The sequence below is a fragment of the Desmodus rotundus genome, chromosome 12, assembly GCF_022682495.2.
Source record: "Desmodus rotundus isolate HL8 chromosome 12, HLdesRot8A.1, whole genome shotgun sequence".
Lineage (NCBI taxonomy): Eukaryota > Metazoa > Chordata > Mammalia > Chiroptera > Phyllostomidae > Desmodus > Desmodus rotundus.
In genome coordinates this window covers 100261894-100274182 of record NC_071398.1, presented here as the reverse complement: position 1 = coordinate 100274182, position 12289 = coordinate 100261894, and the positions used below count along the sequence as shown (strand labels likewise).

General features: G+C 58.0%; 1 protein-coding gene across 3 annotated transcripts in view; it reads left to right on the top strand.

The window, feature by feature from the left end:
- The window catches only part of PBX1 (PBX homeobox 1), a 216099-nt gene extending 204069 nt beyond the window's left edge, over positions 1-12030 (top strand). For all 3 annotated transcript variants that reach the window (XM_053914521.1, XM_053914519.1, XM_053914520.2), the window contains one exon: positions 11604-12030. Coding sequence is in view for 2 of the 3 variants with exons in the window: in XM_053914519.1 (XP_053770494.1) it covers positions 11604-11696 (93 nt within the window). In the remaining variant the exon portion in view is untranslated. The remainder of the gene's footprint in view (positions 1-11603) is intronic.
- The last annotated feature ends 259 nt before the right edge of the window (positions 12031-12289 follow it).

Sequence of the window (12289 nt, the reverse complement as noted above, 5' to 3'; positions counted from 1 at the left end):
GCATTGAAACTAGGGTCTAGAGCGTCCTGCCCCATCAGGCCCATGAGTGTCCCTTTGGCCGAGCGGCCCTGGGGCAGGGTCCCTCAGTCGCACCATCAGGTTGGCCCTGCCTCCCACTCTGTGAAGAAACCACAGTGCCGCCTCAGGACAGCAGCGCGTCTCTAGGTCGCCCCCACAGGCGGCCTGGCCCCTCTAGACCTCAGTGAGTGCTGAGCAGACTAACGCGGCTGGGTTTAGTTGTGGGGAGTGTCAGCATTGACTTCTGAAGGGACCTCCTCTTGCATTCTCGGAAGGAGTTCACGTTCTTGGGCAAGCTTGATTTTGGATAAAATAATTGACCTCTTTCTTAGAAAAATTCAAGCATTGTTTTTAAATTTGGTACATTTTTAAAACCTCTACTTATCTCTAGCTTTATTTGAATTGGAGGCAGTTCTTCTTCACATTTCTAAATGACGATGTTTAGATACCTAAATGCTGTCTAATCTGGTAGAGAAATAAGGCAGAAGGCAGGAACACCTCAAGCCTTGAACAGCTAACCAGATGAGGAGATAAAGGAATAAGTGCTTTGTTCAACTAAGGGGCTGTTGAGAACCTGCTAACATGCAGTACCGGGCACGCAGGCGCCAGCTCAGCACGGCCCTTGCAGTCACAGAGAGCTGGATGGCGGGGTACCCCACTCAGTCCCCAGCTTCTCGGAGAGGGAAGACCACTCCACCCAGTGTAGTCGGTGTGGTGAGAACCTGGCAGTGGCCGTAACAAGAGGAACTTGTGTCTAATCATGTTCCAGTTACTGAAAGTACGTGCACTGCTCATAAACATGGACTGACATTTGCCATTCTTTCAAAGACTGGGCCGGTGGCTACGCCAAAAGCATCTTTTCTCCCCAACCGTGCTGTCCAAAGGGCTGCTTCCACTGATGCACACGTTCCGTCCCGCTGCCGTCCCGGAGCCTTAGTCATCGACCACACGTGGCCCTTGGGCACTCGGGATGCAGCTAGTGTGACGGAGAAAATGAATTCTCAAGTGGTCGGAGAGTTGAATGAACTGACACAGAAATAGCCACACATGGCTGGTGGCTGCCATGTTGGGCAGGGCAGGTGCAGTGCCCCGACAGTGACTTAGTGGCCAGCAGAGGTGGAACAGTAGTGTCAGGGAGGTGACCACGCGGCGAGGACAGCATCCATGCTAGCACAGAGCCCGGAAAGCATGCTTTCTGCTGCAATAAGTCTTCTCCCATAAAAACAGAACTCTTTGTTAAAAATTAACCGTGCACAAGGAGTCAACTCAGATTGGCATAATAAAGCACGTTCACCACTGAAGTAATATGGAGGGAAGATCACAAATATAAACATTAGGTGCCTCCGTCTATTACAGTCCTGTTGGCGGGAACAGCTGACTCGGTCAGCCACTAATTCTTTGAACCCTGCACTCTCTCGAGCCTAAGCAGGACATGCCTGTGAATTCACCTTGAGCCCTCTCTCTGTCTTGCTGCTTGGTCCCCGGTGACCGACGCCTTGGCCAGCGGCCCCTGCTTGGCTCTCCTTCCCCTGACCCGCTCGTCTCCTCAAGGTCTGGCCCACGCACCGGCGGTGCCAGCAGCGCCTGGGAGCTCGAGACATGCAGAGTCTTGGGCCCTGCCCCACTATGAAAACCAGCTTCTCCTTTGCCCACATGCCCGGCAATTCCTAGCGCACGGGGCCTGAGTGGCTTCGGCCCGACGCTGAGCCTGGAAGCGCTGCCTCCAGCTGACCTGCGCGGAGGAGTTCCAATGCCTTCCTTGCATTACGTTTTTCCAACACTTTATGCTGCGTCCTCCAAACATGGGAAAGGAGGAAGAGTTTTACAGTGAAACCGGCACACCCACAACCTCGGTTCTGTCATTAATACTTCACCCCGTGGACCTCGTCACGTGTCACTCCACATCTGCACCCTTCTATCCGTCCATCCGCCCATCTTGGCTGGTTTATCCACTTCAAAGTCAGTTGCAGACAACAGCACACTTTCGCCTAAATAACCGCTGCCGGCACGTGAACCACTAGAGCGAGTTCAGTGTGTGTTTGCAGCTCCCTCCCAAGGTAAAGGTTTACGTAACTAAACGTGCCACTCGCTGTAAGCAGGCGTTCTGAGCTGTGACAAATGTCACACACTCGCATACAGATTTACTGCCCCTCACTTTCTTGTGTTTACCCCTTTCTCATGGTTTTAAAAAGCAAACCCAAAAAAGAGAGAGCACATCACCACAGATCAGTCTCTCCCCAGCCAGCCAGCTGTCTCGCCTGGCCCACCTGAGGCCCCGCCCACCTGCTGTCCATCACCCCTCACTCCAGTGTGCAGCCAGACTCTGCTCAAGTCCATTTTCGATTGAATACGACGGTTTATTCTACACTTGTCTCAGGTTCTGACTTGGTATGTCTGCTTTTAAAGGGACTTGTATCCCTTTTCCATCATAAAAACTTACGAAGTATATAGAACTAGAAGCAGATTCTGTTTGAAAGTTAAGTCACAGTGTGGCACACCTCCCTCTTTATCCCATCTGTCCCCTCTCTTCTTTGTTCTTTTCTGCAGCTCCCCCAACTTACACAAACTTCTTACTTGTCAGCATCACCGACGACCTCAAACTGCACCTGAGTTCTCCACGGAGAACAAGTGTGCAAGGCCACCCTCAGCGGCCTGTGCACAGGGTTCTCTGCGAGAGGACGGGGGCATTCTGGAGAGACCCCGTAAGACCAAGGGCTGTGCTGGGGGCGGGGCGCGGTGATGGGAGGAAAAGGAGAATAGCTGGTCATGTGCTTAGGGGCTGGGGTAACTAGAGGTCCCCATGTCCGCCCTGGGAATTCTAACGTAACCTCACCAAGTGCCTGGTGTAGAGCCCAGCATCGAGTAGCATCTGCATCTGCCCTTCGCAGACGAGGAGACGGAGACTCGGGGAGCTGAGGTTGTCCTCGTGAGGCCGGCATCCAGGGATTACCAAAACAGAGCCAGGATGCGGCCCCATCCCTCCGCCTCCAAACCCGCCCCCCCCCCCCACCCCGCCACCCCCCAGATGGAAGCCCGCCCCTCTGGCCCGTGCGCTCCATGAAGGGGGTGGGCAGAACCTCCCAGGCAGAGGATCTGTTGTGTTTCCTTGTGATAACATTTTGGAGCTTGGCTGGTATGGAAAAGAATGATGAGAACTCCGATTTGGTTTCTGTTACATATTCTTCCAGGGTGGCTCATAGACATTTAAGATGAGTTGATTCTTTTATTAAAATTAAGTCTGAAAATTGTACCGAAGGCCGTCCCCTGGACACAGCCTGCCCTGCACCGCTGTCACCCGGCAGGGCAGAGGCGGGAGCCCGGCGTCTCCATGGGAACTTGTAGGAACCTAGGTGCAAAATATCGATCCTTTTTTTAACCTGGGGCAGCCGGTGGGGGAGCAGGACGTGTTTGCCTGTTTCTTGGGCCACACAGTATTGAAGAGACCCCGGGGTGGGGTCTCTGCGGCCCAGCAGGAGGAGTGAGCAGGGGCCGCGGTGCGGCGCTGGGCCGGGACCTCTGTCAGACACATCAAGCAGCTGAGAACGTACTTGCAGAAATTATAAAACAGAGCAAGTGGTAATAAAATAAGCTTCGTAAAGCAGTAAGTTAAAAACAATATGGATAGGAAATTAACCAGCTAAAATGACGTGTAATGATTGTATTAATAACACGTACTTCTCCCCTGTGCTGGGCATTTTACATGCGTTAACTTACGCAATTCCAGTTTATTAAAGCAGTCAGGATGGTTTTAAAATATAAACAAAAAAGAGGCATCAAAACAATAACAAAAAACCCTAAAGGTTGGTGAGATAGGCCGTGGGTGTCCCTTTTCATTCCTTGTCCAGTGTGCGTGCTTCTGCTGCTGAAAATCCCCGGCACCGGCCCGGAGACTCCTGCCTGGGCCAGAGTCTCCAGAAGCGCCGGCCCCTCTCCCCATCTTGCCTGGTAGTGCCCTGTAGGCTCGGCCCGCCCTGGGGGCTCCGCCTAGAGGCCCAAGTGTTCGAGCAACAGAACCCACAGCCCGCCCAGACCCTAGGCCAGCGGGTGTCGTCCCACGGCCCCTCTCAGGTCACGGGACTCAGCTCAGTGTCTTCTTGGGAAGCCCTCCCATCCCAGGTTCCCCGGGACACAGGGTTACATAGGGTGCTTTTCTGGTTCTTTCCTCTACTTCCTCTCCAGGCCCCAGGTTTCTGAAGACAAGGGTCCGGTTTTGCATCCAGCCTGCAGGTCAGGCCTGGCACACCGCAGGTGCTTTGACGGGTGCCCTTTGAAGGGGCCTGCTGGGGCCTCTGTCAAGACGCCTCCCTGCCCTCCACCTGCCACCTCTCCTTCCTAGGCAGCAGGCAGACCTGTGGCTGGACTGTCTGCCGCCCCCAAAGATTTTCACATTTCTGTGGTTTTTGTTGTCCAGAGAGTCACTTCTCACAAAAGGATGGCTCTTTTCCTTCATTATTTCCCCAATTTTACAGCCTGATAGCTATCTTTGAACCCCAACTTAGCTACACCTTGTACCCTGTGACCTCAGCCAGCGCCCTCCAGTCTTTGTGGGCGCACCGGCAGGGGCCGAGTGCTTTTTGTCACCGTCTCTCCCCGCACCTGTCTCCCTGGGGCAGGTGCTGCCGCAGGGGCCTGGAGCTCGGCCCGCAGCCGCTCGTTCGCCCACCCACTCGTTGGGCGGGTGCCAGCTTGGAGGGTGGCACTGGGGGTTAGGGCAGGGAAGAGAGAAAGATCTGCCTATTCTGAAGCACCTCCCAGCTCATCTAAGCAGATGGCTTTGTTTAGCCCGCAGCCCTTCAGAGGGAAGAACAACTGGCAAATGCCCCACATGGGCCGTTGTGTTGTGGAGGGGCTCTACCTTCCTTCACCGGGCAGGGCCCTGACCCGATGGGGCTGGGGACTGGCCAAGGCGTCTCGGACACACAGACAAAGACCCGCGTTAAGGTGGGCTTACCATTATACACTCTGTTTAAATGTTCTGTTTCCTTTTTATCTGGTTCCCGATTAGCATTTAATGTGGACCTTCGGAGGAAAGCAGGGACACGTGTCTGCTCGCTGCTGCGCAGCAGCCGTCCGGGGGGGGGGGGGGTGTGAGCGTGTGTCTGGGGTGGCACGGAGAAGCTGTGCTTACGTCCCACGTGTGTGGCCTGCTTATTTTGCCCCAGATCTATTACGAGTGTTTTCCTTGTCATTGAACAGTCTTCCCAAACATAATTCTGGTAGCTCCCGAAGGAGCCTGTAGCAAGGAGAGTCCACAACTTACGTAACCAGTCTCTACTGAGGGACATTACTGTGAGCTGGCTTTTCTTTAACTGTTATTAATAATATTGTGATAAAAGTCACGGTACAGAAGACTGAGTGTACATTTTCTGTGGCCTCCTTGACTACATTTCCGGAAATGGAGTTGACGCATCGAAGGACAGGAACCGCCGACTTTTCTCCGGGAAACTTCTATTAGGCTGTCGTTCCCACCAGCGGTCTGCGGTCCCCCGTTTCCTTGCAGTCTCAACGGCCGCGCGCTGGGAGTGTTTCCTCACATTTGTCAGCTACTAAATTATGAAATGGCATCGCGCTTTTATTTGATTTTCATCTGGATCTCTGATTACTGGGGGGATTTTTGTTATTAGTCTTGTAAATGTGTTCTTGAAAGGTCCGTCTGTTTCCTACTGCTCCCCAGAACTCCTACACAGTAAGCGTGTCACCCCGCGCCGCACTTAGAAACAGTGGGAAAATAGAGCAAACTCTGCTTCTGAGTGGTGGGGGCTCCTGTGGAAGGTGGCACCCCACTCTCCTCCTGATTATTTCTGCGGAAAGGTCTTCGGAGTGAAAGCCAGATCGCCATCCTAGGAAAAGCACAGGCCGATCGTTAGGTGAGACTAGCATCGGCCCGAAGGAAAGGCCGCCGCGCAGTCAGCACCCAGAACTCGTTTTCCGTTACGTCTAGTCCATGAGAAGCTCGGGGCTATAAAACTGAGCCTAAGCATTTTCCAGAAGAACCAACAGATGACTTAGTCAATGGTTTCCTGGAGCATTTGCCACGCCTAGTGTGGCCCTGGTCTTGGGAGCAGTGAAGCGCGTCCGTGGCCGGGGTGTGGCCAGGCGGAGGGCAGAGCTCCCCGCGCACACAGAGGTTTCCTTGCGCCTGTGCTGGATGAGGCATTTCTGTCCTTTGGGCACATCAGCCTCCTGCACCTTCTTTACCGTCTGTAAGTGACACGGTCTCCTTGGTCATCGGGACCTGATGTCACAGCACTCCCTGCCCTTCTCCTGGCAGCCCCTGAGCCCCCGCACACACTTCTGGGACAGTCGAGAAGGGGAAAAATTAAAATTAACGTTTAAAAGTCAACCCACTGGACTCGTGGCAGAGAACCCCAGAGTCCCGGGGGCGTCCCCCACAGCTGTGACGTGCCAAGGGGCGATGCGGGTGCACACAGGATTTGCAGCACATGGTGGTTTCCAGCCTTTGCTCTCGTTGTGTCTGTAAACAGGATTCTCCACTCGGCAGTCTCCTCCCCCCGAGCAAACGAGGCGCAGTGGAGGCAGCCCGCTCTGCACCCCCAGCCCCCAACGTGTCCCCACCCCCATTGGCCTGAGGACTCGCACACACCACACTAAGTGGCGCTGGACGCGGGAAGCAGCACACGCTCTGGTGACATGGCAATTAGGGCTCTGAAAGGGGTTGGTGCGTCAGGGGAGATAAGGCCTCTGAAAGTTCCTGTCGTGGTGACGGCCTGTGCCTCCCACAAATAATAGTCTGCGAAATGAGAGGCTGCCAGCCGAGCCTTTGTGGCTCTGTCTCGGTGACGGCACGTAAATTGCTATTACTGTCCTCGGCGTACTTGAAGGCGCCAGTCCCCAGGACGTGGAGTTGGCTCGTGACTCTCCACGGCCTGTCACTGTGGGCCTGGCCGTGCAGGGTGAGCGCCATCTCCTGGACGGTCAGACGGGTGATGGTAGGCATGCTCGGGGTGTCCTCTGTGAGGGGTCAGGCGTTCCCCCGGACTCGGTCACGTGGAGGGGGTGTGTGGTCTCGGCGTGCGCCTGAGCAGATGGCGCCTTTCAGCAAAGCGAAGCCGAGTTGGAGGCCGTGGGGATGAAAGGACATGCTGGGGCCACATGGGGTCAGCCGCTCAGGCTGCCCGTCTGAGGCTGAGACCAGCCCTGCCCTCAAGCCATCCAGCTCGGCTGCCGGGGCGAGTGCGATCGTGGTCTGGTCCAGCTGCTCCCGGCTGTGTGTGCGCGTGGGGGAGTGCGAGCACACTCACTTCCTGGGTGCAGTGTTGTCTGAGTGTGCGTTCGCTCCGTGAGAATATGGTGGGAGCTGTGTGTGTGTGCGCACGGTGTGGGTGCGTGTGCGTGGATGTGCTGTGGGTTCTGGAGCTCTGAGCGCAGAGGGCGCTTACTCGGACACACGCAGTTTCTGCACCGAGACACTCGTGTGACGCTAAAGCGAGCCGAGCCGGCCTTCCTTTACCTCTGGGAAGTTAAATGAAGCAAATCTTCAGTTTCAACTCCCTGTGTGGATGTGGAGCCTCCAGAGCCCCCGAGTCTGTGGGACGTGGACTGCCACGTGTCCGGGCCCTGTCTGCCCCGAGAACCGAAACGAGAAATGAGGCCCCGCCTTGACCTGGCGGCTGCATTACCGTGTCCTGGGGTGGGAGTGGCATGCATGTGTGGGTCCCAGCCCTGAGGGGTGAGGGGCCCAGGCCCTCCAGGCCGCTTGGGGACTGTGTGTGTCCTGTGCATCATGAGACCTCCCCTGCTAGGTGGTGGCAACCTGAGGACTTTCAGACTCTCTGCCTCATCCTTGGGCTTCGTGGAGACGGTCTCGCGTTACAAGGGGACGCGAGGCTGCGGGGCCGAAGCAGGCAGAACCCAATGTTTTCCCGGCCAGTTTCCCTAAAAACAGAACGGCGGTGTAAACGTTGATCATAGTTACTTGCTCGGGACAAGTGACGAGGCTCCACGTCGTCGCCCTGATGCCTGCCTAGTGGGGGAAAGCCCACTCCCCGGACAGGGGACGCACCTGACGCGGGGCGCTGCCCCTGCTCGCCCCCTTGGCTGCCCCCGGGTGCTCGCAGCCCAGTGCAGGCAGTCAGCCTGGGCCATGGAGCTCGCCGGCCTGAGGCCATAGACCCCCACAGCCAGCGCCCCGAATGTTCCCTTATGTCTTCCCTGACCCTGACCCCAACCCTGACCCTCCGAGCCACTGACTAACATCCAGGTCTGGCCGGGCACTGTGGGGAGCAGCTTGGAGCCGGGGATGAGCCCTGCACAGTGCTCTGGGTCTGGCGGGCGGCAGACGTGGGCAGGATCGTGCCTGGTGGCAGCACGGGTGCCCGTCGAGGGCCGGCCGCTGGGGGCACGTGGGACAAGGATGTGCACACTCGAGGCTGAAAACAGCCCAGTGTGGGGGCGTGTCATTGGGTGCGTGGTGTCTTCAGGGGACAGAGGGGCATGAAGTGGCCCCTCCATTACAAGAACTCCTGAGTCACCAGGTGGCCGAAGCAGGAAGCAAGGTCAGGGACATCGTGGGCCTGACAAGGACACTGACCCTCGTCTGGAAGCCCCTGAACATTGAAGCAGGGTGGGGAAAGAATCCGAATTACATTTTGGAAAGATCCCAGCTAGAGCTGGGATGAGAGGGGCCGGGCAAGGCCCGCACCTGTCCGCCATCGTGGGGTTTCCCAGGAGACTCTGCGTCTGTGGCCCTGTGGGGACCTCTGTGAAGCACCCTTCCCTCTCAGAGGCCTCCTGGGAGGCACACTCTGAATGTCGGGAAGACGTGTGCATATCAAATAACCTGGGGGAGGGGACGCCTCTGCGGCCCTCTGCCCTCCTCCCTGACCAGCCCCACCGGCCAGGGCGCATCCCCCCGAGCCTCACCCAGGGTCTCCACTGCCAGCTGGCACCTGCCCTGTGCGGCTTGGCCCCTCTCAGTGCCGACGGCAGCAGCTTTGTGGCAGCTCAGTGTATTCTGGGTTGCCACCGAGAGTTTCTTAGTGCCAGGCTCATGCGGCTGTCACATCAGGTGATGAATTCTCTGCATCAGCCGTGAGCTGCAAGGTGAGCTCGGGGAAGCAGTGGGGGACGGGCCGGTCTCAGCCCTGCCGCTGCTCTGGGCTGGAAGCTGCTCCAGATGCACCACAAGAGGGCCGGGTGGGTGGCACCGCTGTGCTTCTTCTGTGCTTGTCAGGAGAACCGTGGGCTGGGCTCTGGCAAAACTTGGTGCCTCGGTCTGTCAGCCGTGTGCCGACTTCCTTGTGGCAGGGCAGTGTAAACGAACAGCTGTGATGCTGCAGCCTTCGGTCCCCAGTACCCGGCGCCCGCGTGCTGAAAGCCCGGGGTTTTATCCGGGAGGCTGCAGCCCTGTGGCCTCTCCTCATGGGGACGCGCTGCCAACCGCAGCCATCAGGCACCTGCAGTGGGGGGCACTCCCCTCGGGGCGGGGGCGGGGGGTCGGTGTTTACGGACAATGGGCACATTTGGTTCCTCCCTCCCCTGGGCCCCTTGGTGCAGTTTCCAGGTCCCCAGGGACTGTGTCCTTTGCGAGGGGGTTTGCCTCAGAGCGTGGGTTGGGAAGTCAGGGTGCAGAGGGAAAATGAAACCCTGGTTGAGGAGAGCATCTCAGGCGGAGTTTCCCGGGGGCAGTCACCGCAGGGGCGGAGGGGAGGAGAGGAATCGGGCCGGGGAGGTGGCGGCAAGCTTGGTCAGCTCCTCCGGAGGACACGGTCCCGGACGCCTGTATTAAGTCCCGGGACGCTGCAGGAGCACCAGCATCTGCATGGGAGGGGCTGGGCCAGAGCGGCTCGGGCCGAGGACTGTGTCCCAAGGTGTGCACGCCCTAGTGGGAGAAGCCCTGCATCCCCTGGCTCGCAGATGGACTCACGCCTCACAAACGTGCTGTGTCCATCTGACTTCAGACCCGCAGGCTGCGCGTCCTGAATTCAGCAGGTGGGGGGCAGGGCACAGCCGGGCTGTCCCGGGCAGCATCCATCTATCCCCCTGGCCCGAGGCTCCGGTTTCCGGGAACAGGGGACATTCCATGTTGGTGCTGGGGGGTCCCGGGCAGACTGGGATAGTTGGGCACCCCTCTGAAGGCTGAGTACGCATGCGGGAGTGCTTGTGAGGGGAGGGAGACACAGGCAGCTGAAGACGCATGTTCGCGCTTGCTCATCTCTAGTGGGAGATTTCCCACTGGAGATTTTCATCACCGGGCCAGTCGTACAGTTAGTGCTGGCTCCTGGGTCCCCATCCTCCCCCTGGGCACTTGGTCCACAAGACCTAGAGCAGAGGTCTCCTGTCTGCGTTCTCGCAACTCAAAGATGACTCCCGTGAAGCTCCCGGAACCTCCTGGTCCAAACAGACACCACAGAGCTCACACTCTGGCCAAGGGTTTTCTCCAGGGCACCTGTGACTGTCCTTTTCACAGAATCCTGGTGGCAGAGTATGAGGAGCAGTGGGGACCTGGGAGCCAGGGACTGCGGCCTGGACGTCCCTGTCATCCCGGAGTCCTCTTGTCCCAGATCAAGTCCAGGATGCACGATGCTTCTCCCTTTAACCAGCACCCACCCTCTGCCTTGTGGCTCCGGACACCTCCGTCCCGTTGCCTGAAAATTCTGTGCCATTCAGCACACACACACACCTGCCTGCCGTCTGTCTGTCTGCTTACCTGCCTACCTACCTATCCATCCAGCAAACACTCACATAGAGAGGTAATTGGGGCAGAGGGACGCGAACAGTAATTACCCCTGAGGGACAGTGGTGGGCGCCGTGTGTTCTGCTGAATACATTGTGTGTGTGATGGTGAGTATTACATTCGCAAATACCATCTCAGCCCATCTCAACTCTTACAATCAGAAAAGATAAGTGACATCGCCCAGCAGGAGGTGCCATCCAGCAGAGACGGGGGAGAGGGAGGAACCAGGGGTAAGGGGCAGATTCTCCTGGGGCCACCGTGGAGGGTGGGCCCACCCTTGTGGGTCCAGGTCTGCTCTCAGTTGGTGGAGGGTGGGAAATGTGTCCTCGCACTGCTGGGAGCTGCTCTGGAGTAAAAGCCCGGCTTCCTTGGGGGGGCGTCGGAGCATCTCTTGGGTAAGCCTGTGGGAAAGAAAGCAGGTGGATGAAGATCCGCACCTGCGTGCACCCCCTGGAGCCCACTTTCTCTTGCCCTCTCAGGAAGGAGGCTCAAATGGGCACTGGCCAATCCCACGAGGTGCCAGGGCCTCCCCTCAGTGCAGCTGCCACAGGAACCAAGTCCCTCCTAAGTGGCAGTAGTCACACCAGCCCGTGACCCCCAGTATTTCAGGGAATGCAGTGGCAGATGGTTTGCGGGGGTGTCAGACACTTGGTCTGCATCTCCGTCCCTGTTCAGAGCTGAGGTCTGTTAACTCCGAAGGGACCCGGCGTGGTTGGGGGGGACCCTGTGTGCAGGTTGCGGGGCTGGGCGTGACCCACCACAAGATCTGCTCACTGACAGGTGTCCCCATGCGCACACCTGGTAGCAGGCCCTGCAGGCTGTTCCAGTCGTCAGGCCCCGCACCGCAGGCTGGTCACAGGGGACTGATGTCTCTCCCTCTTCCTTCCAGGCTAACGGAGGCTGGCAGGATGCGACCACCCCCTCCTCAGTGACGTCCCCCACAGAAGGCCCCGGCAGTGTCCACTCCGACACCTCCAACTGACCTCCCCGCACGCGCGTCCCGGCCGAGCCGAGGGAGGGCGCCTCCCCCGCTGGAGCGGTCAGCCCGGAGGCCGAAGCAACCAGCAGGCACACGCCTCCGTCCCTCTCCCCGCGGGCGCCGCTTCAGCCGCTCTGGACACTTCTTTATACTCTGTCCCCTTTTCTGGGTAGAAACCGCCCCTCCCTGCCTCCAGCTGCCAGCCCGGCGCCCCTCACCTCCCTGCCCTCGGCCCCCGGGTCCCTGCCCCTACACGTCACTGAAGGATATTTTCAACAATTAGAGGAATTTAAAGAGGAAAAAATGCAAAGAAAATAATAAAAGTGTTTGTACGTTTTCACGCTGGTGGTTTGAGGAGCCACGTTTACCTCACTGAGCCCTCTGTCCCAGGCAGCCCTCTGTCTCGGCACTGTCACTGCCTCTCCCAGGAACTCGCCACACCACCCTGCCCCCCCCCGCCCTGCCCCCGGCCCTGCCGTCCTCCCAGCCCCTGTCTTCCCCGGGGACTGCCACAGCTGCCTCCCGAGGTGCCCATTTCCCGGGTGCAGCTCCACTGGGCTGAATCCAGGCAGGAGGTCAGCGGCAGGAGAGGGCGT